Source organism: Marmota flaviventris, chromosome 4, assembly GCF_047511675.1.
Source record: "Marmota flaviventris isolate mMarFla1 chromosome 4, mMarFla1.hap1, whole genome shotgun sequence".
Taxonomy (NCBI): Eukaryota; Metazoa; Chordata; class Mammalia; order Rodentia; family Sciuridae; genus Marmota; species Marmota flaviventris.
Genome location: NC_092501.1, coordinates 158,867,559 through 158,892,720, shown reverse-complemented (window position 1 = coordinate 158,892,720; position 25,162 = coordinate 158,867,559). Strand labels below are relative to the sequence as shown.

The 25,162-nt window shown below is 42.1% G+C and overlaps 1 protein-coding gene across 4 annotated transcripts; it reads right to left on the bottom strand.

Moving 5' to 3' along the window:
• Window positions 1-168: 168 nt before the first annotated feature.
• On the bottom strand, window positions 169-25,162 carry Ercc5 (ERCC excision repair 5, endonuclease). Of its 4 annotated transcripts, none has more exons than XM_027938836.3 (15): window positions 24,672-25,162; window positions 20,074-20,249; window positions 18,710-18,825; window positions 18,056-18,142; window positions 16,884-16,944; window positions 15,613-15,756; window positions 13,538-13,745; window positions 12,181-13,266; window positions 8,716-8,948; window positions 8,268-8,387; window positions 7,923-8,136; window positions 6,618-6,762; window positions 2,938-3,138; window positions 2,113-2,197; window positions 169-797 (listed from the first exon to the last, which is right to left on the bottom strand). In XM_027938836.3, the coding sequence occupies exons 1-15, from the start codon at window positions 24,757-24,759 to the stop codon at window positions 243-245; spliced, it is 3,519 nt and encodes a 1,172-aa protein (XP_027794637.2). In that variant the 5' UTR covers window positions 24,760-25,162; the 3' UTR covers window positions 169-242. The 4 variants fall into 4 exon arrangements, with proteins under 4 accessions (XP_027794637.2, XP_071467730.1, XP_027794639.2 ...); XM_071611629.1 differs by having other exon boundaries at window positions 643-768; XM_027938838.3 differs by having other exon boundaries at window positions 679-768; window positions 2,113-2,187.

Genomic DNA, 25,162 nt, shown 5'->3' with positions numbered 1-25,162 from the left:
TTTTTCCTTATGGGTCAGAAAGCGCCAGGCAGTGTAAGATATGGAATCGGGAAGAGAGAAAGTCTCTGAGAACAAGAAAACACCCGACAGTGGCAGGGGACACGGGACAACCGTGACCCGCTGACACTGTCGGGTCCGCGCCAATCTTTTTAAAGACCACACACTGGATACGAAGAAGACTGTGCCAACGCATTTAATTTCACTGTGTCCTCACGGCCGCGGAGGAGAAGGCAGATTCTGAATCAGGTTTGCCTCGCTCTTCCCCTGGCACGGCTGGCCTTCCCTTTTCTCCTCCCAAACACGGGCCTGGCCGTCACCAGGGCGGCCCTGGCGCTCCCGCCGCGGTCCTCCTCGTCCTCGCTGGAGCTGCTGGTGCTCACCCCGGCCGCCTGCACGGGAGCGCGGGGCCCGACCCCCCGCCTGGCCCCAGCTCCTCTCCTGCGCACGTTCCTCGGCGGCGAACCTCCGGCCTCCTCACCCGAAGAGGCACCGGACTCCGAGAGGCAGCTCAGCCCCAAAAACCCACCGCATCCATCGGGGGGGCCTCCAGACTCGGACAGCCTCCTCCTCTTCAGGCTCGAGGCCTCCTGCGGTTCCTCGGCGAGGCTCCTCTTCGGGGCGCTGCCCGGGGCCTGGCCCAGCGTCTCGCTCTCTCCCTCCACCTGGCTAGCGGCCGCTTCCCTTTCCTTCCTCAGCATACACGTCACGGCCCTGTGGAGTCGCTGGCTCTTAATGCGCTTAGCATCTTGCTTCTCCTGCTGAGCCAGTCTAAAGAAAGAATCAATCCGGAGCTGAGTCTAAAATAAAATAACACGCGAATCAGACAGATTTCCACACCGTGTCAACAAGCTCCGCCTTGATTGCTCACATTGGATTACCACTTCAGAGAATGCTGATTTACACCTTCCAAAAGCCAGTTCTCTCCCAATTAATTACAGTGGATCTCAGTGATTTCTAAATTACACTGAAAGCAATACCTGCACTCACTCTGTCGGCTAAGTCCTCTGTCCACATCTCCAACAACAAATCTCTTCTGAGATACTCAAAAAGCATCACCTTCTCAAGCAATAAAATTTCACTGGGCTTGTTTCTAAGTCCTACGTCTCCTTCTTCTTAAAACATTATATAATCATATAGTACCTCCAGGAGGCAAGCTCACAGGATATTTTAAGAGCTGTAAAAAGTCTTCAAGCCTTGGGAAGATACTCTTTAAAAATACTTACATGTGAGAAAAGTTTTAGGCTTAATGTCCATCACAACATTATTTACACTTTCCAATCATAGAGAAATAAACTTATATTAAGTTCAATAGTGGGAAGGGAGAAAGTTCTACAACAAAATGTATCTCGAGCCAAGGAGTAACCAGTCGGTGAGAAACAGCATTCACTCTCAGCTGGGCGATGCTTTCAGCAGAGAAAGGTCTTCCAACAAACAAGAGGGATCCCCTGTAAATGCTCTTTACATCAGTTTTGCTTATTTTTTTTTTTCCAAAATTGACCAAACTTAATGGAAATTAACTCAATTATCTTAAAAGATATTTTTTCATTTCTGCTAAACAGTGGATTTGAGAGTGTACATTGTGGATTGCTTCCATGGTGGGCAAAAACTTGCTTTAAGTGAGCAAGAACACATGGACAGAGCAAGACCCACTCACCTGCCCAGGGGAGACGGTCCTACAAGGCCTCTCCTCCTCCAGATCCCCTCTCTTACTGATATGCTATAATGACTGAGCTTCTACTATAAAGATCTATATAAAAATCATAAATTAAGAAGTGCTTATAATTGAGAAACCCTAATGACGAGAACTGTTCTGGATTGGACATTTCCTAAGCTTTTAAAAAATGACAATAACACCAAGAGGGTAATATCTTTAATCAGAAATGCTTAGTGTGAAATTGATTATTGTTTTTTTTCAAAGTCAGAATGAACATGAAAGGCCATCACAGTCCAGCACTAAGAGAGATATTGTGAAGACTAAGTCCAATTATTCTTTTTCTATTTTCCTCTGTTCTTTACCTAAAATGATTGGCAGCTGTTCTTCAACAGCTGCCAATCAAAGCCCTACTAAGTTCACTCTTCAGTGTGAAATCAGGGAAAGAGCCACCTGATTACCTGCTGGACATCCAGTTGCTTTAATACCGGAAATAGAGATTCATCCGTTTTAGTCCTGTTCCATCCAAAATACCGCTGACAAAATATGCAGGCAGTTAAGGTTATAAATGCTTTCAAAGGTACTTAACAAGTGATAAATAAAAGATCCAAAGAACTGACCCTTTATTCCCTTTCAAAAGATTTTCATATTTAAAACATTAAAGAGGTAATGATAAAAAGATAACAAATTATTCCAACATGATCATCTTGCAGTATGTTCTTTTCAAATCCTGTAAGGCAGAAGAAACTCTACCCTCATTTTACAACGTCAGCCTTTTGACTATGAAAAGTCTGACTTAGAATAAAATATGTTTCAGATATCTTGTCTATGAAAGAAAAAAAATAAACTGTAGCTAGATTAATTCTACTCTAACATTTTAAACATCAACTGAAATACTTAAATTTAAGTATACAAAATAGAAAACCAGCAATAAAAAGGACAAAATTATGTGGGGCTGGGATGCAGCTCGGTGGCAGAGAGAGCACTTGCCCAGCACTCGTGAGGTCCCAGGTTCAACCCCAGCACCACACACACAAAAAAAATCATCATCATCTTTCCTATTTTTTTCAAAATAAATAGTACTTAAGTATGTGTTCATGTCTATGAATGCTATCATGGCTTATCTGAAAGAAGATCCTCTTTAATACTGAGAGGGAAAAAGGAACTAAAAGGAGGGTTTCAAGTGAATGTGATACCAGGGGAAAATGATCCAAGTTCTTGTTCAAAAGTTTAACAAGCCTTACTATGGCTCAATGTCCCTTATGTTTGCAGAGATTCAAGGATACTCTCTAATTTTGTCAAGATCCGGTTTCCCCCACAGAAACGAGCCCTTTGAGTCATCCACCACAGGTCTGAGGTAAGCATCCGCAACCGCTGGGTTAGGGAAACCAGGTGTGAGTTGCAATTTCCGTAGTTTTTTCTTCACTTTGGTGTCATAAGGATTGGGTCTTATCTTCTTATTTTTTTGAGCTTCATGCCACCACTCTCTATAAGGTAAAGAAAATATTTATAAAGTAATGAGATAGTGTAGTGCATGCACTGGGGGTAAAGAACTGAAGGTAGAGTTCAGAAATGGAAAATTCAAATCCTAATTCCAATGCAAAGTGAATGATGTATAGAACACTAATTGTACTGCTTTCAGTATTATTAACCACGAGGAATAGTGATAGGGAACATTTATTAAATGATGTCTCTGTACTTGGTACTGTTCAATATTTTATCTACCCCATAATCAAGCAGAGTCCTATCATCAGCCTCACCTAGAGAGGAAACTGAACTCAGAAAGAAGAAACTTGCTCTAGATTTGTAGTTGGAAGTGAAAAGCCTCTCCCAGAGCCTTCATGCATAATTACACTACCACAACAATTTCTCCAGGTCTCCTTCTCAGCAGTAAAATGAAGCAATGTATCTGCATTTTCACCTCTAACAAAATGCATCGATGAATACAAGAGTATTCAATAAAAGGTGAAAATGCCGAGAACATGGTAAATTTTATAGTTGAAAAACATAAGTCAACAAAAAGCATCCTATCATTTCTTTTCCCAGAGGGGAACATATAATGGAAAAAGGTCAACAGATATTAAAAATAATAAATAATAATACAAAATATTACTTTCTTGTGTGTTAAGCAATGTTCTAAGCAAAGATATGGCTATTTTTTCTTTATATTTTATCCATTTTTTCCATTCTAATACTCATCTATTATTTCTTGAACTCATCCATTGTGGTTAAAGAAAGCTACATTTTTTTTTTCTTTCCATAAAAATGTGGGACTGGGGGAGGTTCTGGGGAATTAAATTTATTGAATTATACGCATGTATGAAAATTCTACAATAAAGCCCAATATTCTGTATAATTAATATGTACCTAAGAAAAGAAAGAAAGAAGTGGGGCCAGACGCTCTGGGACTGGCTGGCCAGGGTAACAGGAAGTAGCACTGTGCTGGGCTAGGAGGATATCCTTTCCACTTTCCTCTTCCTGCCTCTTGGAACATTTGCTCTTGGAAGCAGCCACCAGGCTTTGAGGAAGCCAGTCTCACGAGCAGGTCCAGATGGAGTGGGTGCAAGACCCCACCCACAGCTCTGTCTGGGCTGCCAGTGACAGTAAGACCACCTGGCCAACGTGTGTGTCAGCTATTTAAACAGATCCTTGAGCCCAGATGAGCTGTTCAAACAACATGGAGCAGAAACAAAACACACCCAGGAAGCTGACTAAACTTTAGATTCATGAGCAAAATCAATGACTTCTGCCATTTGAAGCCCCTGAGATTACAAGGTAGTTTGTACCGCAACAGCAGAACACCAGGAAAAATAAATACATAAAGTTAAAAACATAAAAATAACCCTCACCAATCCATGGACTCAATGGAACACACCTGCCCCCCGACCCACAAAAAACCCACTGCTTCTCCCACTTACTGGTGTTGGGAACTAATTCATGGAGTGGTATCAGCCTGCGTTCCACCTCATGACACACGAGTGCCATCTATTGTTGAAAAGACTAACTGCAGTCTTCGTTGAATCAAAACACACAAACACACACACACACACACACACACACACAAATAAACAATAATAATCGTCGTCGTCGTCTATCTTCATCACTTTTATAACACTGTTTCCGAGGGTGTCCTGGGGAAATGCCCACGAGCCTGCCACCACTGCTTCACTTTTGAATTTTCATCATGACTGCCAGGTAGGAGAATGTGCTCAGCACACTGGGCTCATGGAGCCAAAAAGACCACTACTCCTTAAGCAGGAGGGCCAGACACTTAACATCCAGGACGAATTGTGGCATCTGTCAATCAGCGTGGCTGTGGGAGGAGAGCAGGGAGTAGTGACACCTGTGATGAAACTGAAGGACTGGTGTGCAGGAGGGAAGCAGCTGCTGCTCCAGCTCAGCTGCTGTGGGACAATCTTCTCCCCAAAGAGAAGCTAAATTTTCTTGTGAAATCGCCCCAGATTCAAATGTTGGTAGCCAGTTCAAAAATTAAGGCTCTATTAAAGTACACAGAGAGTAGGCCAAACCAGAATTAGTTGACTACACACGGCCTGCTGGCCCAGAATAGCTCCACTTTAAAGAATGATTGACTAGCCAGGGTCTGGTTAGGAGATGATGAGAACAGAAAAGCACGGTCGCACACTCAGCTCCACTGGCCTCCCACCACTCCTCCTCATTAACTCTGTACCATCCTAAACCTCTGAGTCAGGCAGGGACCAGGCTGCTCCCATCTTGTCTTTAAGCAGCTAGAAGATCAAAGAGAGAAACTGCTAAAGCTGACTCTAAGTATATAACACAGTTTCAACCTGGTTTAAAAAAGTAATTACAATGTGCGTTGAGTATAATGTGCATAGAAAAGTTTAAAATATATAAAGCAAAATATTTAAAGTAGGTCCTTTTTAATCCACACTTTACAAATTGTTATGTATTTATTTCATTTGTATAATAAAGTTACTTGGCATTTTTTTCCAAGTTATTTATCATGATATATGAGTGACCTAGTAACTTAACCCTGGTACATACATTTCATCAACAATAAGAAAAATATGGGAATAGAGATAAAGAAAGCATTAATAAGATACACCGGTGTGTGTGCTAAGTCTGAATATAGGCCAGCAGTCAGTACTACAATTTCTGATTTCATCCAGTGACTCTGATCACTGGTTCTCCAGACCAGAACGTCCCACATTTTCCAACCACAGGACAAAGGAGATGTAACTGTAGAGAATACAAAATCAAATTGCTACCAAGGCCAGAAGATGCCATCACGTCTTGTGATTATGCTAAACACCACAGAACTAGTCACTTCAGGGGTGACTTTTATGGTGTGTGCAAACTGTCTCTTCTTTTTTTTTTTCTCCTTCTTTTGCAGTGCTGGGGCCCTATGCGAGCTAGTCAAATGCTCTACCGCTGAGCTACAGCCCCAAGAAAGAACTACTTTCACAGATGTGCTGATGACTCCTACCATCTCAGAGTCACCAGAACTAACAGCTGAACGGCACGACTCTGGGCTCCAGACCAAATGAGATTCCACAACTGGACATACCACAGAATTCACAAGGTGAGGAACAGGACAGCCACCTGGAGGCCTCAGAACACTGAACACATGGTGCAAGCACCTTTGCTCCTCACACCCCAAGGGCACGGGAAGCCCCTCAGGCAGTGACTTGCTCATCCTTCATATCCCCAAGGCCTGCAGCATCTGACTTATAGTCAGGATTCAATAAATACTTGAATGGACAAAATGGCTTGTACACTCCTCCCCTGGGACCAGGAGAAGCCCGGTGCCACTCAAGAAGGAAACTGACTCTGATCTCATGAGGACTCCAGGGGATCAATGAGCACCTCCTGCTAGTCTCTCAGTCCACAGTGATCTGTGACAGCTCATGAATTGAGAAAAAGTTCCATTTGCTAGAATGGGTATTTCTACAAACATCTGAACTAAAGAACTGTAGAAAGAACTTACGAGAATTTTAGGAGAGGTTCCAGGCCACGTCCAGGGAATTCATTGAGAATCTCCATGGCTGTTACACAGCCTACAGTTGGTATTCCTTCAGTGTAATCACTTCCAAGCAAATAGGCCAAGTTTATTAATTTGTTCCGATCTAATCCTACAAGAGTAGCAATTTTAATTTAAATATTTATTTTATAACATTTATAAACATAATCACATAAATTACATAATTTACACAAATGTTATATAAGCGTTACATACACACACATATACACACACACTCAACAGCCAAAGATATCTCCTTTTATTATATGAAATAGATTTTTTAAAATGGCATTCTGTTCAGATTTTTAAAGTTTCTCTGTTCTCACAGCTTCAAATTCCCTCTATATGCTAACCTTTGAATTTAACTATCTAGCGTGGCTGCCTCTGAACCACAGTTGCATATATTCAACTACAAACTCTGTATCTCCACTTGGGGATCCCATGGGCATATCAAATTTGACACATTCCAGCCTGAACTCTTCCCTCTCCCAGTTCCACTCCTCTTCCTAGTCTCCCTCATCCTGTTGATGGTGGGTCCACAACACAGGCTGCTTGGTACCTTGTTCCTCTCCTCTCCCCTCCCACACCAGCTGACCCACATTCCCTCCTCCAGTGCAGGACAATGGCCTTGACCCAGGTCTCTCCATACTCTCCCACCAAGTAACTCTTCCCACTCCTGCTAGCCTCCTGGGAGGGGACTTGTGCCTCAGGGCCTCTGCACTTGCTAGTCCCTTTGAGCACTTATCACCAAGTGCTTCTCTAAAGTACTTGCAGATCTCCTTCAGGCCCCTAAGGCTACCTATAAATACTGTTTCTCCAGACTGTCAATAACTTATGCATTTGCTCATTATCTGTTTCTCCTACTAGACTGCTTCATTCCATCTCCCTATCAAGAATAACTGGCATTCAGGGATCACTTGATGTGGTATTTGCAGAAAGAGGAACCAATACTAGGAACACCAGCGTGGGCCATGGGCAGGAGTCACTCCACCCGATTCCTCTCTCCTACCCTGGTTCACTCTGGAGAGCTAATGACTAGTCAACTAACCAGGTCAGATAATTAAGCTTGGAAAAAAACTAAATATACCAGGACTTTGATTGAAGTCCAGTTTTCAAAATCCTATTTCTCCACTTAAGTAAAAGATCTCTTACATGAAAACTTGTATGCACCTAACCATTTCCATTAAGGCATCAAATTAGTTCCCTGGAAAGAAAACAATGCATAAGGCAAATAGCAAAGGTAAATTTCAGAAATCTACTCTGAGGTCTTACCTAATTGGTTGTGAAAGTCCACATATTGGTAATATTCTACATATTTGTTTTTATTGAAAAAGTTCTTATAGACATGCCGTGCTCCAAACAGCCAGATGTCACTATCATCGGTGATGGTTCCAGAAGTCTGGTCGGTGAGGTCCAGGATGGCACACTGCGCCTCCGCCTCCATGGGAGCCTCGATGTAGGGAATGCCAAACAGGCGCAGGAGCTCCTGCAATCAGACACAACAGCCCCGGGGAAATGCACCCAGGCCGCAGCCAGAGGGAGCAGCGCAACCACACGCCATCCAGCCTTCCCTGGGGTCTAAGGAAGGGATGCGGATGCCCCGGCCAAGGAACACACCTGGCTTTCCAGGAACATCTGTCCCGTCACAGTGGCAGCGATCCGCTCTTGCTGCTGCTTCTGAGCTTTGAGTGAATTCTGTTGTGCTAAGAGGTTGCTCTCCAGGGTTTCCAGCTCCTCCTATAGAATAATTTTTCATTTGCAGATAATTATATTAATAATCCAATTAAGTTCATTTGTTAGAAAAAGCCTGCATTTAATCTGACTGAAAATATCAACAACCTTCTTCTCCACATAGATTTCTGAGCAAGACTATAATACCTGAGCTCCCTCACTAAGTCACAAGAAAAGCAGAGTCTATCCCAGACAGTAATCTAGATAGAAAAGAAGCCATCAACAAGAAGATTCATTGCAATCAGCTAATAAATTTTCATCCAACAACTCTTAAAACTCAAAAGCTACTGAGGTCGGCTTCTTAGCAATAAGTTGAAACAGGCTGCATTATTACCAAGTTGATATCTTGCCATTCATCCAGGGAGTCTTCTGCTTCCTTTTCAGCTTTTTTGCGTGGGTCAGTATCAGAGTCCTCGCCTTCTGAGTTGTCCTGTAGGAGGCTCTGGGTGCCACCAGGGGCTTCTTCCTCCTCAGTTCCTCTTGGCTCCTCTTCACTTTGTTCAGAGGGAGGTTCGGAAGCTTCAAGTTCATCATCACTTGTCACATTCTGCACTTCAATGAAGCTTCCTGTACCAAAATAACAGGGTCACTTCATCTGCAACTGGAACATGGAAATTATCCTGAAACCATCAACACCTTTCTGAAGAACCCTGAAAAATGTTGTCTCCAAAGAGAAAATCTGAGTTTAGAAGAATACATGCAATTAATGTTACTGTTAAACAAACTCAATCACAGATGCCTGTAACTTCAAAACAAGCCTTTTCAATTAGATAGAGTTTGATTCCTACCTTCAAAGATAGTCTAAGATTTGCGTATTAGATTAGTCAACTGTTATATGTCCTAAGTTAACTAATATTGTTTTTAAAATTCAAAAGGAGTCTGGGGTTGTGTCAGTGGTAGAGCACTTGCCTAGCATGTGTGAGGCACTGGGTTCAATCCCCAGCAGCACATAAAAAATAAATAAACAAGATAAAGGTATAAAAAATATTTTTTTAAAAAATTCAAAAAGAAAAATTATCAAGTATAGATTGTTAAATATGACTTTATGCCATTTCACTATGAAAAGAGTAAATAAAGCTGAAAAAATCCTGGGTAATACTCAGAGAAATAGTTCTTTCTCTTCCACATTCCTTTCCTCTTCTCTTGTTATTTTTTCTTAATAAATACATATTGGTTCCATTCCTTGCTTTCAGGGGAGGGGGCTTGCACGTATTTGTGTGAGGAAACAATCAGGACAGAGAGGAGCAGATCGAGGAGGAGCCAGAGGTAAGGGGAGATCATTATAGATAAAGAAAGAAATAGCAGATAGGTAAATATATTGAAGATAATGGGAGGAAGTTTCCCACTGTTAAGAAAATTATAGGGGCATAAGGCACTGGGTTTGATCCCCAGCACCACATAAAAATAAACAAACAAAAAATTGTGTCCATCTACAACTAAAAAATTTATTTTAAAAAAAGAAAATTATAAAGACAGGGGAGGGGGGGCGCCGCCTGCGCACGGCCTGCCCGGGGCGCGGGGTTAGGGGAGAAGGCGCGGGTACGCTGTGGCGTCCGCGACACGCCGGCCCCGGGCCTGTTTTCCCCGGGTGGAAGTCGGGGTGGGGTCCTGCAGGATGGGCGTGCGGGTGGGGGGTCCCAGGCCGACTCCAGCCCACGTGTGGCGCCCGTCGTTGGCCCCGGAACTAGGAGCTTCACGTGATGCGCGTCTGGCCTGACAGCCTTCCTCCCGGAGACGGTCCCGCTGCGCTCGACTTGAACGTCCAGGGGCACAGGGGGCGAATCTTCCTTGTGGGCTCTCCAGGGTGGGCACCGGAGGTCCTTGGCCCTGGAGTAACAGCAGTGCTGCCGCTGGACGCCAGCGTCCCGCGGGCAGACCTGTCGCTGTCACCTCCCGGAAACCCCCATTGGAGAAAAACAGTGTCATGTGCTGTTTTGAACTTAGGCGTTGTAGAAATAGAAAGATTTTAAAATTTTAGAACCGAACTAGATTATCCAGTACCCCAGTTTACAGTGTGTACGGTACAGAATGTTACCATTATTGCAAAAATCTTGTACCTTTAAGTTTATTAAGACAATTTTATTTATTTATTTATTTATTTATTTGGTACTAGGGATTAAACCCAGCCAGGGGCGCTTTACCTGTAAGCTCTCAAAAAAAAAAAATAAAAAAAAAAAAAAATAAAGACAGGGGAGGTTAGAATAAACCCTGGATGTTGGGAATTACAGATATCAGTGTGAACACCTGGATCTTAATACAAAGATAGACCCAGAAATAAATATAGATGTGTGCACACATGCATCTGTGTATGTATACGTAAATGTAGCTCCAGGCTCTGTTGCTGAGGGAAACAGTGAGCACTTAGCACCCAGCCATGCTTTCTAAACATCATGCTCCCTGAAAGAAGAAAGGGTCCTTGGTGAGAAGAGCAGGGTCAGGGCATGAGTTCAACACAGGCCTGGAACATCTAGGCCAGAAAGTAAGGAAATGCTCAAAATGTAAGGGGGGATTGTCGAAAGCCACAGGAGCCAGCTTGAAGAGGCCCCACTGGCCAAAGCTGGGACAACTCAAGCAAAAAAATAAACTGTCAGAGTATCAGATTGTAACTCACTGAATAAAGCCAGAATCCAGGAGGCCACACAGAAAAAAATAAAAATAAATGAGGGAGTAGAGACAGATCTTCCTTATAGTAGGGTGCCCATTGATAAATATACAAGGAATGACGCAGTCAGAAAGCCCCATTTGGTAACTATCATAGCTACAATTTACACAGATAAAGTTATCAATGGATACAAAAACAAGTGGCTACACCTGTGTTCGGGTGCACTGTACTTATTAATCACAACTGGGAAATCATGAGTTTAGAATGTAGAGGCCCAACAGACATCAGGACACAAGGTGAGAGTGTATGTGTACGAAGATCTTCATCATGCAGGGTTTGGTTTATAAAGTTATGTGAACACTAAATTGGCAAAAAGAGGGTCATTGCTCCTGCAGAGAAATATGTGTATCTATATGAATATGTTGCACATATACTTTTGGTCCTACTAAACAACCCACCTTGGCAGATTACATTTTCTCCATTTTACAACAAGGAATGAGGTTCAGAAGTGTTGGGTGGCTTCCCCGAGGTGGCCCTACTCACAAGTTCTGAAGTTGGGATGCAAACCCCAACGCTGCAGCTGCTTCTACCACACTGCCACCCCACTGTCCCCACCCTCTGGCCATCTCTGCAGGAGCACTGAATCAAGGCAGATCTCATTGGGGAACAGTGTGGCGATAGAAATCCCCACACCCTGCAATGTTGGCAAACGACACAAAGTACTGACTCTAGAGTTACACACAAACGACACAAAGTACTGACTCTAGAGTTACAAATAATTTTATACAAATGTAGCATCTACACATAATGAGCACCAGCAGCATATAAGTGCATACAGAAATAGACACATATATCATATCCATGGGGAGAAAGCCTAACAACAGTGGCAGACAAAATAAGAAATGATAAGACAAATACAAAGTGCTTGTCACTGAGGTACTGGCAAAGGAGCCTGAGAGCTAAAGGAAAACCCCAGCTTTGCCTTCTCCCTCTAGGGTATTACCCCCACTTTATAGCCAACAATGATGGAGCTTTGCAAAGCAGGATGGACGAGGACGCAGTCCCAGCTGTGAGTCCCTGCAAAGTCATTTCACCTCTTTCTGGTTTCTCATCTGTAAAAAGTGGGAACGGGGCTACGCTAAGGGGCCTCTCAGCTCCCACCCCACCTCTGCCGCTTGGAAACAGCACAGCACTTACCATCAGATTCACTTTCTTCAGACTCCATCTCCACTGGTTCCAAGGAATGCAGGACTGACACTCGCTCCTGGCCCGCGGGTGTAGTTATTTCGCATTCCTGGATGGTTTGGGGGATATCCTCGTGCTCTGCAGCATTTAAGGGCATGGCATTTTCTAGGTTACCTACTGCCTCTGAAGGGACACTTACTATGTCCCTCCTTTCTTGTAAAGTGCTGATGCCAGTGACCTCAGCGGGCCTTGCTCCAGCTTCTCTTTCATCATCGCTTGACAAAGCAGAATCATATCCACTCTGGGAAGGGCCAGGACCTGCCCGCACCTCGAGCTCCTCAGCATGTGCTTCGCTCCTGGGTTCAGAAGCTGTGCTTGTGGGAGGTGTCTGTGTCAGTTCCTGTCCCCGGGGGAGCCCGGGCCTGTCACTGTGTGGAAGAGGACCCTTCCTGGCCTTATCTGTGGACTCACTGTTCATCTGAGAGACTCCCTTCTCCGTGTGAGTGAGTGGCATGTGTTCTTCTGGAACGTCAGACTTACTGCCTTGACTAACTAGAGTGCTCAACAAATGAACCGAGTCTGTCAGCTCCTCTCCACTGCCAGGGCTGGCCCCGGGCTCCTCCAGGAAGTGCACGTTGGCTGGAGGGGGGCCCGTGGTGAGCAGCCCTGCTCCCCCTTCTCTCACTTTAGGCCCTTCAGCATGCTCTTGGCCGGGGCTGTCTCTAAGCAGCGTCCTCACTCCTGGCCCTCCTGCCGGCATGCTGTCCCCGGCACTCACTCCCACATTTTCGTCATCATCAAGAGCTCTCTGAATGGCCAAGAGGGTCCGTGGTGATACGGAGCCTTGGTCTGGCGCAGCACCCCTCTTGCTGTGCTGCTTTGGGGCTCCACTCTCAGGCTCCTCTTCGGAGCTACTGCCCAGCATGGCGGCTTGCAGAGCTAGCAGCGTTCTTGGAGAAGGAGGGGTGGCATCAGGTTCTTTCTCTGGCTTTGGGTTTTCACAGGGAGATGACTTCATGTCAAAAGAAATGTTGTGCATTTTGCTGGAAGAAGGAAGAGACTCCAAACCCACTTCTTCCACTTTCTTAGCTTGAAAACCTTAAGAAAAAGTAAAACACTTCTCACCACACAGTTCACAGTGTGACCACATACTTCTAGTAAGATGAACGAGATGTCACTGGTTCCCATAAATGAAGTTACAATTTTTGCTAAGCAGCAATTAATTTTTAGCTAATAGATTAGTTAATCAGCAAATTAGTTAATTTTAAACTGGGTTGGTGCTGGGTTCATCCATTTATAGCTGCATAAGCAGGACCTCACTATCATTATCCAGGACCGGTAGTTTACTGAACTCAGAACCACTACATACCTTTTATCAAGATGTAATGTGAAGTGTCCTCAGAGACCACTCTCCTCGATTCTACCTCCTTCAGAAAACCCCCTTCTTCTTCATACTGCCTCTGGATCTGTCCTGAGTGCTGTTGATTCATTTCTTTTTGGACATTTTCTATGTGCTGGTTTAGATAGTTTTTTTTAAGCAAGCCTTTGAGTTGGTACTGTGAAAAGTCATTGGACTCCTAGAGGCAAAATTAACAAATAAAATTACTGTTTTACATTTAATACAGACACTATTCCACCTTTTCCCCCAAAAGGGGACAAAGAATAATTGCCCATTTTAATTAGTGGTAGTTTCATATTATACAAATACATTGGTTTATTTTACAATATTGTAACATAAAAATAAAAACTGAACACTAGGACAGACTATAACTGCCTTTAAAAAATAATCCTTAAAACAAAAGAATTAAGCAAAAAATATAGAAATTATGGATACTGTCACAATTTAATCAAAATTATTTATTGAGTATACACAAAACAATCTTGGTCATGGCTTAACACATAATCTAGAATGCAGGTGCCCAACACTGTCCTTGGCCAATAGAAGACATACACCATAAGTCACAGCAATCACAGTTATTAAGAGTAATAGTAAAATTTACAAAGCTTTCCTGTAAAGGGCATTCTTCTGTACACTTTGATATAAACCATCTCAACTTATTCTCACAACCACCCTATAAGACATTATTTCCCTTCTGCAAATGAGGTTAAGTAACTTGCCCAGAGGCACATGGCTAATAAGTGGTAGATATGGGATCCAAAGCAGACATATTTACCAAAATTGAGCTACTACTATTACTATTAGTACTACTGCTCACCCTCACAACTAGCATCAACATCACCTTTACACAACATACAGATGATACAAAACCCGGAAGACTCAGAACAACTCTGTTCCATCAAAATGAGAGATGCAACAAGCTGCTACTCCACACCACCTTTCAGTACTGCACTTGAGATGCTTCCCTGAAGGAGAAGATGAGGAGCAGGTAAGGAAGAACTGTGTCCTATTTCCTCAAGTACTATGGAGATCCTGTGTGAAATAAAATGCCTGATACACACAAGGGGCCCAAATATTTTTCCCTGAAATAAAAATAAATTTACTTCTGTACACCCAAAGACCCAAGCATCTCATTTCTTTGCATCTCAGTACTTTCCCATCTTCACATCCCACATGGGAAAACAGAAGAAAGTGAAAGGAAAAGAAACATATCCTGCCCTTTTCCTACTTCTCGTGTCAATTGAAGAAGTACTCAAAATCTTCAGAAAACTTTTTTTAAAAAAATTACTATGTCCCTCAGTAGGGATAATGTCACAAGTTTTGCTTCTGTCCTGCAGTGGGCTAAAGAAGAACTATGGAATTGTAACTAATGCCCATTTCACCTCTGCATTACTTCAAATAATGTTGTTCTTTGCTTGGTGAATTCATTTTTTTCCCTCAGGGATAAAGTTTAATCTCACCAATTTTGCATTCTATGCCAGATAGACATTCGGGTTACATACTTAGAGAATGTACTTCCCATTAAGAGTATAAAACAAGATTATTGGTTGCAATTTACAAAGAGAAGGTAACTGCGAGAATTTACTAATCTTTCCTTCATCATTAAATATACATGTTCTTAAACAACAGAAATACTTCTGTTTTATGCTAAAACTATGGATTGAGTCACAACTGTTCATACAGTTATAATGGATTGTAACATTTACTTTAAGATGGAAAATTTATAACACAGATGTTACTATCAGACTCCAAACCAGCATTAGAATGGACTTGTAAACTTAATGTAATTATTTCGCCTTAATATGTTAATTACAGAATATTTGAAGAAGCTCAAATGACAAAGGAAAAAAAAATTGTCCACTGCCCAGGGACAATGTCACGACAGCTTGTTGCATTTCCTTCCTGTCATTTTCAACTCTATTACCAGAAATTAACATATAATTTCAGTACTGCTTATCAAATTTCTCTCCTTTCTAATAAGAAGTTCTGCTGATGTTTTTCATTCTAAGTATTAACATACTACTGTATACTAATGTCTATGTCACCTCTGGCATTGCTTCAAACAATGTTCTTCTCCGCTTGGTAAATTCTTTCATATCTGTCAAGATTTCATGCTTTACTTCCGGGGGTAGGCTGGTGAAGTCCTCAGACTCAATATCTATTGAGTGAGGATTATGGAAGAACTCTTCCTGTAAAGAGTAAAATATAACACAATGAAATTTACATTTCATACACTTAGTTCAATTCACTGTTACACTCAAATGAATTTGGTTATCAAAGAATGTTATCTGCTTTACTAGGAAACTTGAGAATATGTTCATTTTAAAAACTTTTATATACAGTATGACTTGAATTTATAAAAACATTATTCATTAAAATATGTGCAGTGAGAATGTTAAAACACATCCAGATTCATTGACATTCTTGTCTAATTCTCTTCTTAAATAGGCACTGGTCCTAGGAACTGACTTCTAACTAATAGAAAGTGGTAGAAAGATACTATATAACTTCCAAAGCTTGGTTAGAAAGACAGCGAAGTTTCTGCCTGGAACTTTTTTTTTTTTGGAATGCTTGCCCTTGGAACACAGCTGCCATGCTGGGAAAAAGCCCAGGCCATGTGGAGGCCACACACAGGTATTCTGGTGGCCAGCCTCAGTGAGGTCTATCTGACAGCCAGCGTCAACAACTGGACATACAAGTCCAGCCCTGGCTGTAGACTGACCTTTACCTACATGGTGGGCTCCAAGAGAGCAGTCCTAAATGAGCAGATCAACACCCAGACCAAGACAGAATGTGAAAATGCTCACTTCTATACCAAGTTACATGATAACAGATAACTAGAAAGTAGGCAGACATGCACACAAACAAGTGCATATACACATGTACATTTGGTGCATACTCGCACACCCAAATACAAACACAGGTATTCAACCAGATGGGTTGGGGAATGTGATCTACAATATACCAAAATGTTACTCCAAGTTCGTCCAGATGGTATGCTTTCTATATTCTACACAGGCACGTATTACTATTTATTGATTGGTCATTTGATTGGCTATAAAGAAAATGGCTATTTTGGACAAACATATATAATGGCAATTCCATACATGTGTATATGGGTGAGTTTTTATTTATACACCCACATAAATGCACAGATATGTACATATATGCATATAAATACACACAATAAAAAGGGAATCTGTATTTACTTTTTATCAGGGACTTTGATTAATATACAATAACTATTCAATAGTATTTTCACGTTGATCATTTCAAATAACAAAACACATTCTGAATTTCAGAATTATTTAAATACCTGTAATGCTTGTTTCTGATCCATTCTTTCTTGCCACTCTTTTTCATCTTCTTCTTCTGAACTGAAAGTCAAACAACATATTTACAAAACCTAAGATCATTTTGAAGCCTAAAGATTTACTGAGTGCAAGATGCTGCTAGTGTTAGGGGCAACAACAGCAAATAAGCCAGCAAGACCTGGGCACCAGGGGCCGCACTGTCTGGTGGGGAGCACAGGTAAGTCGGCAACCACAACATGACCTCAAAGCCTGAGCCGTGAGGGAAGGGCAGGCTGCTGAAGGTGCACCCAGGAGAGTCATCTCAGTCCCATTTGGAGAGCCAAGAAAACTGTCCACGTCTCCTAAATTACACTGGCTGGATTCAGCCACTAGTAAATGTGGTGTCCAGTTGTGGGGTACAGAGAGATTCATGGAGGGAAGTTTTCCAGACGGAAGAACTAAGCTTTAGAACTATCTAAAAACAAGGGAAAGAAAGCCTGCCTGTGGCCAGTGTGGTGACCAGAAGATGAAGCTGGAGCAGTGTGATTAAGGGTTGACATTTATCCTCAAGAAATAGACAGAAGTGCTTTCAATAAGGAAATGACCTGGGCTCAGCCCCTGCTGCCCTGTCTCTTGGGAATGGGGGCTAAGGATGAAAATAAGCCACAAGACTACTAGTCCTCCATCTACACACCAAACACAGAAGCTGCAGGAGGCGAACAGGCTACCAGAAGAAGAGGGGCTCACAGAGAGTACTGAAAGGCACAGTCCCAGAACACAGGTCAGCAGGACAAGTGATCTGACCTCAGGGCTGAGAAGTGAGCACACCACAGTGCACGGTGCCCCCTGGACTGAGCAGCAAGGGTGTGACATGTGGGGTCTCAGCACATGGTGAGAGATGAAGCAGGTGGCGAGAGCGCGCCAAGCAAAGTGTAAGACAACCAAAATGCTTGTCTTCCAACTTATAAATCCAGTGCTAGCAAAGGCTCTTCAGTATGCAAAAGAGCAACAGATCTCCAAAGCACAAAGACAAGTCAGAAAATGACAAACCTGGATTTTGGAACACATTCTGAAGGGTATAGAGAAGGTTCACTAATAAATCCCCACAGGCCTTATCATGTAGGTAAAACATAAAGTTTAACTATCTCAATACCACAATGACTAAAGTAATATTCTTAAATAATTAAATACTTACCTATGTTTTTCTTCCTCTTGTAAAGGTGGCAAAACGTAGATGTCATCCTCTCTTCGAACTTGTGTAAGACTGGGTAGTGCTTCATTTCTGAAAAGCAAACAAAACTCTGTAAACAGAGAACATATAAAAATGTATTTTGAGTTGGTCATCTTCCCACACTGCCTACCAAGCCTGCTCAAAGGCAGTGGCTCTCCCCCTCCTGGGGGGCTCTCCAGCACGGTGGGAGCTAAATACAGCCCAGAGGAAAGAAGGAGACTCACAGGGGCTCCTCAGCCTTGACCACAGCCCACCCACAGTCAGAAGATGGAGCTTTATAAAGAACAAAGTGGGGCTGGGCGGGCAGCTCTGTGACAGAGCACTTGCCCAGCACATGAGGGGCCTGGAGCTCAACCCTGGCACCACAAAATCAATGAATGAAATGGGTGGTGGTGATGGGGGGGGGGGCAGCCTTTCTCATTAGCAATGCTGATTCTCCTGGAAGGGGAAGGTTCACCAATTCAAACTATCAGAACCAAGGACAGTCTACTTATCCCTCACATTTCACTCTCTATTTTCTGTTGAGAATTAAAGTTAGAGAATGAGAACCCTAGGAATGCAATACAAAAGTGAAACATTTTTAATTAATCTCCCAAATCACTATAATTCCCCTCTTGCCTTTTGCTACTGAAGGCAGTTTTGATAGCCTGTCTTTTCAAAAACGTTTTCAGAAGCTTCTCTGTAGTTTTTCTGGAGTCACTGGAGGCCAAATCCTTCCTCTGCCTTCTTTTTGCCTATGAAAAGCAAGGACATAAGATTTGAATTCAGAGTTATCAGTCGATTAAGAACATTTCTGTGATTGTTTTTTTCCCCATAAAATTTGGCTTGTCTGAGTTTTGAGATGACGGCTGTTCCAGTGTCTCCTCCAGTGAGCACCCTCAGGTTTCCGCTACGTGAAGGGCACCCAGAGCTTCCACCTATTACTTATATAGTTTATTGGGGGAATTATTTGTTACTTTCAGGCTCTTTTAAATGTCTTTTAATATGGCCCAAGAAGCCTAAAACTTGATATGTAATCAAATCAATGTTTCCCAAAATGAACGACAACATTAATTCTTTAAAATGCTGTTATGCCAGAAACAATTTTCGATATTACTTTTTTGCATTACTTGTATGTAACTCTGCCCCTCAACATCCAAGATTCTGTCAGATGAAATCCTAAAATGTACAGAAACATCTTAAAAGGAAAATCTAACTAGGGATAAATGAAACAATCTCTGTGCTTATGGTTGAGATAGGCAGGAAAAACAAAGTTATCCTCTTTTCCTTTCTAATCTTTCCAAAAAAGGACTTGACACAGAGTATGGCAAACTAAAACATTCAGATCTAGACATGTATACAGAGTTAACAAATGTGCTCAAGCATTATGAATTTATGAATCCTCACTTCTACTCTATTTCCTCACTTGGATAATAATTTGACATGATTATAAACTGATGAACTGATGAGCTGGCATTTTCTACATATAAAAGTCATATAAATTATTATTATTATTTGGATTGCTTGAAATTTTTAAAAACTACTTTCAGAACGATAAGGAAAATCACTGTCAATCTTTTATATCAGGCCCAAATTCCTCCCTGGATAATCCACTTCATCACCACCTTCAACTGCACCACACTGCGGCCTCCTGAGACCCGACCCACCTTTAAAAGAAGACGTGGTACCAATCTCACTTTCAGGGAAATCTTAAACAGGTTTTCCTTAAGGTTCTGAGCAATGGTAGCACAGTGGGAATAAATGTGGAATACCGAAACAGATACTCTAAAGAGAAAACTCTCAAGTTCAAGAATTCTAGTAGTTCTAGTTAAATTTTATCATCCTACCATGATGTACTATAATAAACCTTCTTTAAAAAAGAAAAACTTGCTTGTTTGTTAAAGATGAATTTTAAAATGTAGTTGAAATTAAATTGGTTATATGTCAAAATAAGTCTTGGTATCTAAAATTCTAAAAAGAAAATAAAATTAGAAGATACTTACCAAAGTCTGCTTCTTCAACAGTGGAGCATCCCCATCGAACACAAAAATAGGGCGAATTCGAAAAAATAAGAGTTTGCAGAGCCGATGAAACAAAGTGAGAAGATGGGCATTCTCTATGGCGTTCCCATGGCGATCCCGGGCTCCTTTAAGCGCCTGGTTGAGCCAAATGCTGATATCTGAGAGGACTGTTAAAGAAAAGCGTTCTGGAATGTCCTCCTCATCCTCACAAATTCAGCCTCCTATACCTGGTAATACCAAGCACTGAACACCAAGATCACCACTCATCTGAGATTTTAAAACGTCTGGCCCTGACAGGATCTCACAAGAACACTTAACTTTTACTATTCACATACTTAATTTTTATACCATTCAAAGACAGACATGTCCTTAAAAAAGAGAAATTATATCCGATTCAATTGTATATGTCAAGATCATTGTACTATCATGTGTAACTAATTTAAAACAAATTAAAAAAAAAAAAAAGAATTCCATTTCCAGGCACTCATCCTCAAGAAGCATCATGGCTTAACAAGATTCATTTACAAGAATGCTTGTATATAGCAAGGAAAATGAGAAGAGCAATTCAAAAGCTTTCCAACAGTTTTTTTTAAAAAAAAGAGTTCTTTTTAAAATCGTGACATATGGATCTGCTAAAATACCAAGGAGCTCTTAAAAATGGAAACTGAAGAAGCATGTTCAGTGACAAGAAAGACGGTTACAAATACTACTACAGGAAACGTACAGGTAACAAAAATATATGCACTCTGATTCCATTTACAATACCTATAATGTTAAACGTAAAAATCTAGAAAGTCATTCACCAAAATATTCAATAGCAGCTATTGTGGCTAAAACCAAAGGTAATTTATGTTTTCTTCTTGGAGATTTCATTTAAATTTTCCAACAAATGTGCCTTTAAAAAAATTTTTTTTTTAGTTGTAGATTGACACAATTTTATTTTATTTATTTATATGTGATGCTAAGGATCAAACCCAGGGCCTCACACGTTAGGCGAGCGCTCTGCCACTGAGCCACAACGCCAGCCCTAACAAATGCACCTTTGAAAATGCACTTTGTACTTGTCCATAAGAGTGGCCCAGCACCCTGCTGCACTTCCTGCTCTCCTTCTCTTCGCCAGCTCCTCCACCTCACCATGGAGGAGCTTTCTTTGACCTTTCCTAGGCCTTCTTCCCTCTTGTCTGCACCACTCCACGGGCCACCTCGGCCCCACATCACACCCTACCCACGTGCATCTGGCTTTCCTAACCACACACCAGACACCTAGTTGGCACCCCTACCTGATGCCTCACAGACATTTCAAGCTGAATTCCATGTGTCCACCAGGCCACTGAGGCCCCTACCTCGGTGACTGCCACTCCTATTCACCAGAGAGAACTCTAGGTGTCCTCCCAAGTACTCCTCTCCTCCAACCATTGGCAGATTCTACCAATCCCACCTTCTAGTGCGCCTTCAAAGTGCATTTGGATCTCAGCAGCAACAATTAAAGCCCCCTGAGGCTCCCCATTACCTTTAGGATCCAAAGTTCTCCCCATGACCTACAAAAGGCCTGAATCTGGCCTCTGCTCATTTCTCCCATCACATTTTAAGCCACTAAGCTCCTTCCTACCTCAGGGGCCTTCTCACATACTCTTTCCTCTTCCTCTGAGTTTCCCCCTCTGTTTTGTTACCATCTACTGAGGTCTCAGTCTATGAGTCCCCTCCCCAGCCTAGATTAAGACCTCCTGTTACACATCCCTATTTAAAAATGCATTATTATGTGTCAGAAATTCTTCTATGCAACACTGGACAGTTTCTGCCCTTATGGAGTTTACAATGTAGTGGAAGAAAGCAGAACCTATGAGCGCCACACTCATCTAAAGCACGCTTCTGTGCACTACACTCCCTTCCACACAGCCTATCAGAGTGCAAATAAGTATCTACTATTAAATGAGCTGAGCAGGTTAGTATTTAAGTGAATGTACAGGGCCTAATTTTTACAACCATTAAAAAAAAAAAAAAAACAACTTAGGCTCATCAACAATTACCTAACTAAATGCTATGCAACAAAACACCTAGTGCCCAGCACACCATGGTTTTATTTATTCCTGTAACATCAGTGCTGCCGTGGGCTGGGCATATACAAGGCTCTAGGGAGATGCATCAAGTGATACAGTTGTGAAGAAAACAGATGTGGTCCCCATCTCTGAGAAACTTAAATCCAAACAAGGGACACAGACAAATAAATAAATAATGGACATGTAACAACTTGGGTTGTTGGTGAGCACCAAGGAAGAAACAGAGCAGAACAAATGGACACGAGTGACCAGGGCTAAGGGTTAGGATTAGAGAGGGCTTCTGAAGAAGACACAGAGACCTGAATGGAGGAGAGAACAGGCCAAACACAATGCCCTAGGACCAAAGCCACTTAAATACTCAAGGCCCACACGGCAGAAGGGATGGTGGGACTGATGTGCAAGCATCACAAACAGCCACTGGATGACTTTCAGAACCCCGAGGATCTCGCTGGGGAACATGAGAAGAATGAACTACAGGGAAACCAGTTAAATTAGCTGTAACAGCTCATCCGGACAGCAGGCAGCTGTGGCAGAGACCATGGGAAGTGGTCAGGCCTAGACCCATCTTGGAGGCAGGACTCAGTGATGTCTTAGAGCCACACTGTGCTGAATAACTATGTCTGCTTGCTACACTGTTGTACGGAATTACCTGTCTGCATAGTAAGTTTATTCTCAACTTTATGATCAGACAAAATCTAATTTCAGATTATTAACTCTCATTCATGCTCTTAAAACAGGATATGAAGCTTTTGAAATATAGATTACTAAACTCCATATGCCTAAAATACTGAATCATAGAGACTAGATGGGGTTTTTTCGTACTTTTAAATTTATCAAGGATAGTGTCAATCCTCAGCCAGTGTTAAGAGCTTCAGCTGGAAATTCTTAGAGAAGAAATACATAGACTCAGACAAGCTGAAAATATTTGCATAACTTGACTTGTCTAATTTCAGAAAGCTATGTCAGGCAAAATTAAACTTCTCTAAGGGGTAGAAAAGTTAAAATCTATAGCAAATCCAAAAATCATTTCATGTTAAAAACCCAAAGAACCAATAACATTTAAAAAGAACAACAATTTTAAAAATGTCCTTACTTATAGAGTTAGGTGAGTTAATTTTGAAGTAATCCCCGTTAGTATGCATAGCATAGAGTGTAGTAACTTCATAATACACTTACATGCACTTTACAAATGTTAAGGTCCATAATAAAAAAGAAAAAAAAAATTAAACTGCTGATTGTATATTACTTAACAGCCATTTAAATCACATAAATAAACCAGACATTCAACTATTCAGATGGTTCAAAACCACTTTATTTAGAGACCCAAGAACAAACTATGAACCTGGTATAATTGTGAATAACTTCTTTATTAACAAAAAATAAATAAAATATATATTTCAGATGTCTGAATTATTCTGAAGATAAAGAAAAATCAATTATACAAGCTATCAAGTACTGTATATGAGGTTATCATTGTAACTAGGCTGACAGTCCTCTTTAGCTAAATGATTAGTTCTTCAAAAGAGCCTAAAATAAAAATGACTTCATATTCCAAATGGGCCTCTTCGAGCCATCTGCAAACATATAATCTAAATTACATGGTTTACCTTTCCTTCCTTTGACGTCCTACAAAATTAGAAATGTGACCTTGGTGTTTCATATCAGTAGTTCTAGAAAATCTTAATCTTTTAAAAGGATTTAACCATAAAATGACCTAAATCTTTGCTGACGTTTTAAAGGTTCCTGACAGTAAAAACCATCTTTTCATCCACTGATAGGCCATCTTCAGAATGCAATTAGACCGAGAAACCACTGGGGGGCAACAGAGCGCGGGTGCTTTAAAACAAAAAAACTAAAAAACTTCCTTTTCCCCAACTCAAGGTACCCTGAACAAAAGCTTTTAAGCTGAGCATTCAATGCGGATGTATTTGAATATTGTCCACTAGGGAAAACGTGGTAATTATCTCATTATGTTCTTAAAATCATCAGTGTTCTTCTTCATACAATGGCTTCTTCCCGGTCCTCCATGAGGACACTGGTATGAGGTCTCCGCGGCTTCGGGGAGGGAACAGGTACTGGATCAAGGCAACACTACTTAGCGAATACAAGTGTCCAATACAAGCATCACGTTTTCATAATGAAAAAAAATTTAAAAATTCCAAAGACACGAAATCAGCCAAATATGCACACAAGCCACTATCCTTAACAAGTCAGTCACAGGGAGTGGGAGGAAAAGTATTCACTGCGTACTTTCGAAAACTTTCCCAATGTCGTAACAGGAATTCCTGCTTCCAAAAACCATGATTTAAAGAGTTACCGATTCAAAAGAAAAGGGCCAGACAACCTGGTCGCACAAGCCCCCTCCTTAAGTAACACGAACGGAACTAGACTCAGAAGAGGAGAGGACACGAAGGGGTGGGATGCTCCATGCCGACCTCCCACCCACGACACCACTTTAGTTCTGCAGAAACTTCGCCAAGTTCACCTGCACTTGGCAGATGAGCCACCGAGAGCGAAGGATACCCACAGCGAGGACCTTCCCCTCCAGGGCCTCGGGGCTGACCTGCCGCCCCGAGCACTCCAGCAGCTTCCAGAGCCCCTGGACTCCCATGGGGCAGGCGCGTCCGGGATCGGCCTTTTACTCCAGCTCTTCTACAAAGTCAGGTGACGCCACCTCCCGGAACCCAGGAGCGGAAAACAATAGAAAGCCCACGTTTCCCGGGGAACTGGCCCGAGAGCGCACCAGGAAGGGGAATCCACGCCAGAACACTTCCTGGCGGCTGACACCTCCTCCAGGAAGAGAGCGGTCGGGGAACGGTTCGCGTTGGCGTAGAGCAGGGCCTCGACTTGTCAGGGCTTTATCCAAAATGTTTGCATTCCGATGGAAGACCGGGGTAGGCGACCAGAGAGGACGTGACAAACGACAGAAGGCATTACTCGGATTCTGCTAGCTTTCCTTGGGTGGGTCTGTAATTTCACAAGAAATGGTGCCTTCTCAGCTTCCTTCTCACAGA

Bases quoted from the DNA above. Each gene is read 5' to 3' on its own strand.
- Ercc5 (XM_027938836.3), bottom strand. From the start codon at position 24,759: ATGGGAGTCCAGGGGCTCTGGAAGCTGCTGGAGTGCTCGGGGCGGCAG. The intron at 2,198-2,937 runs GTATCCTTGAAT...AACTGCCTGCAT, and splicing joins GATCTTGACAAAATTAGAGA to ATTTTGTCAGCGGTATTTTG. The intron at 798-2,112 runs GTAATCAGGTGG...ATTTTATTTTAG, and splicing joins AGCAACTGGATGTCCAGCAG to ACTCAGCTCCGGATTGATTC.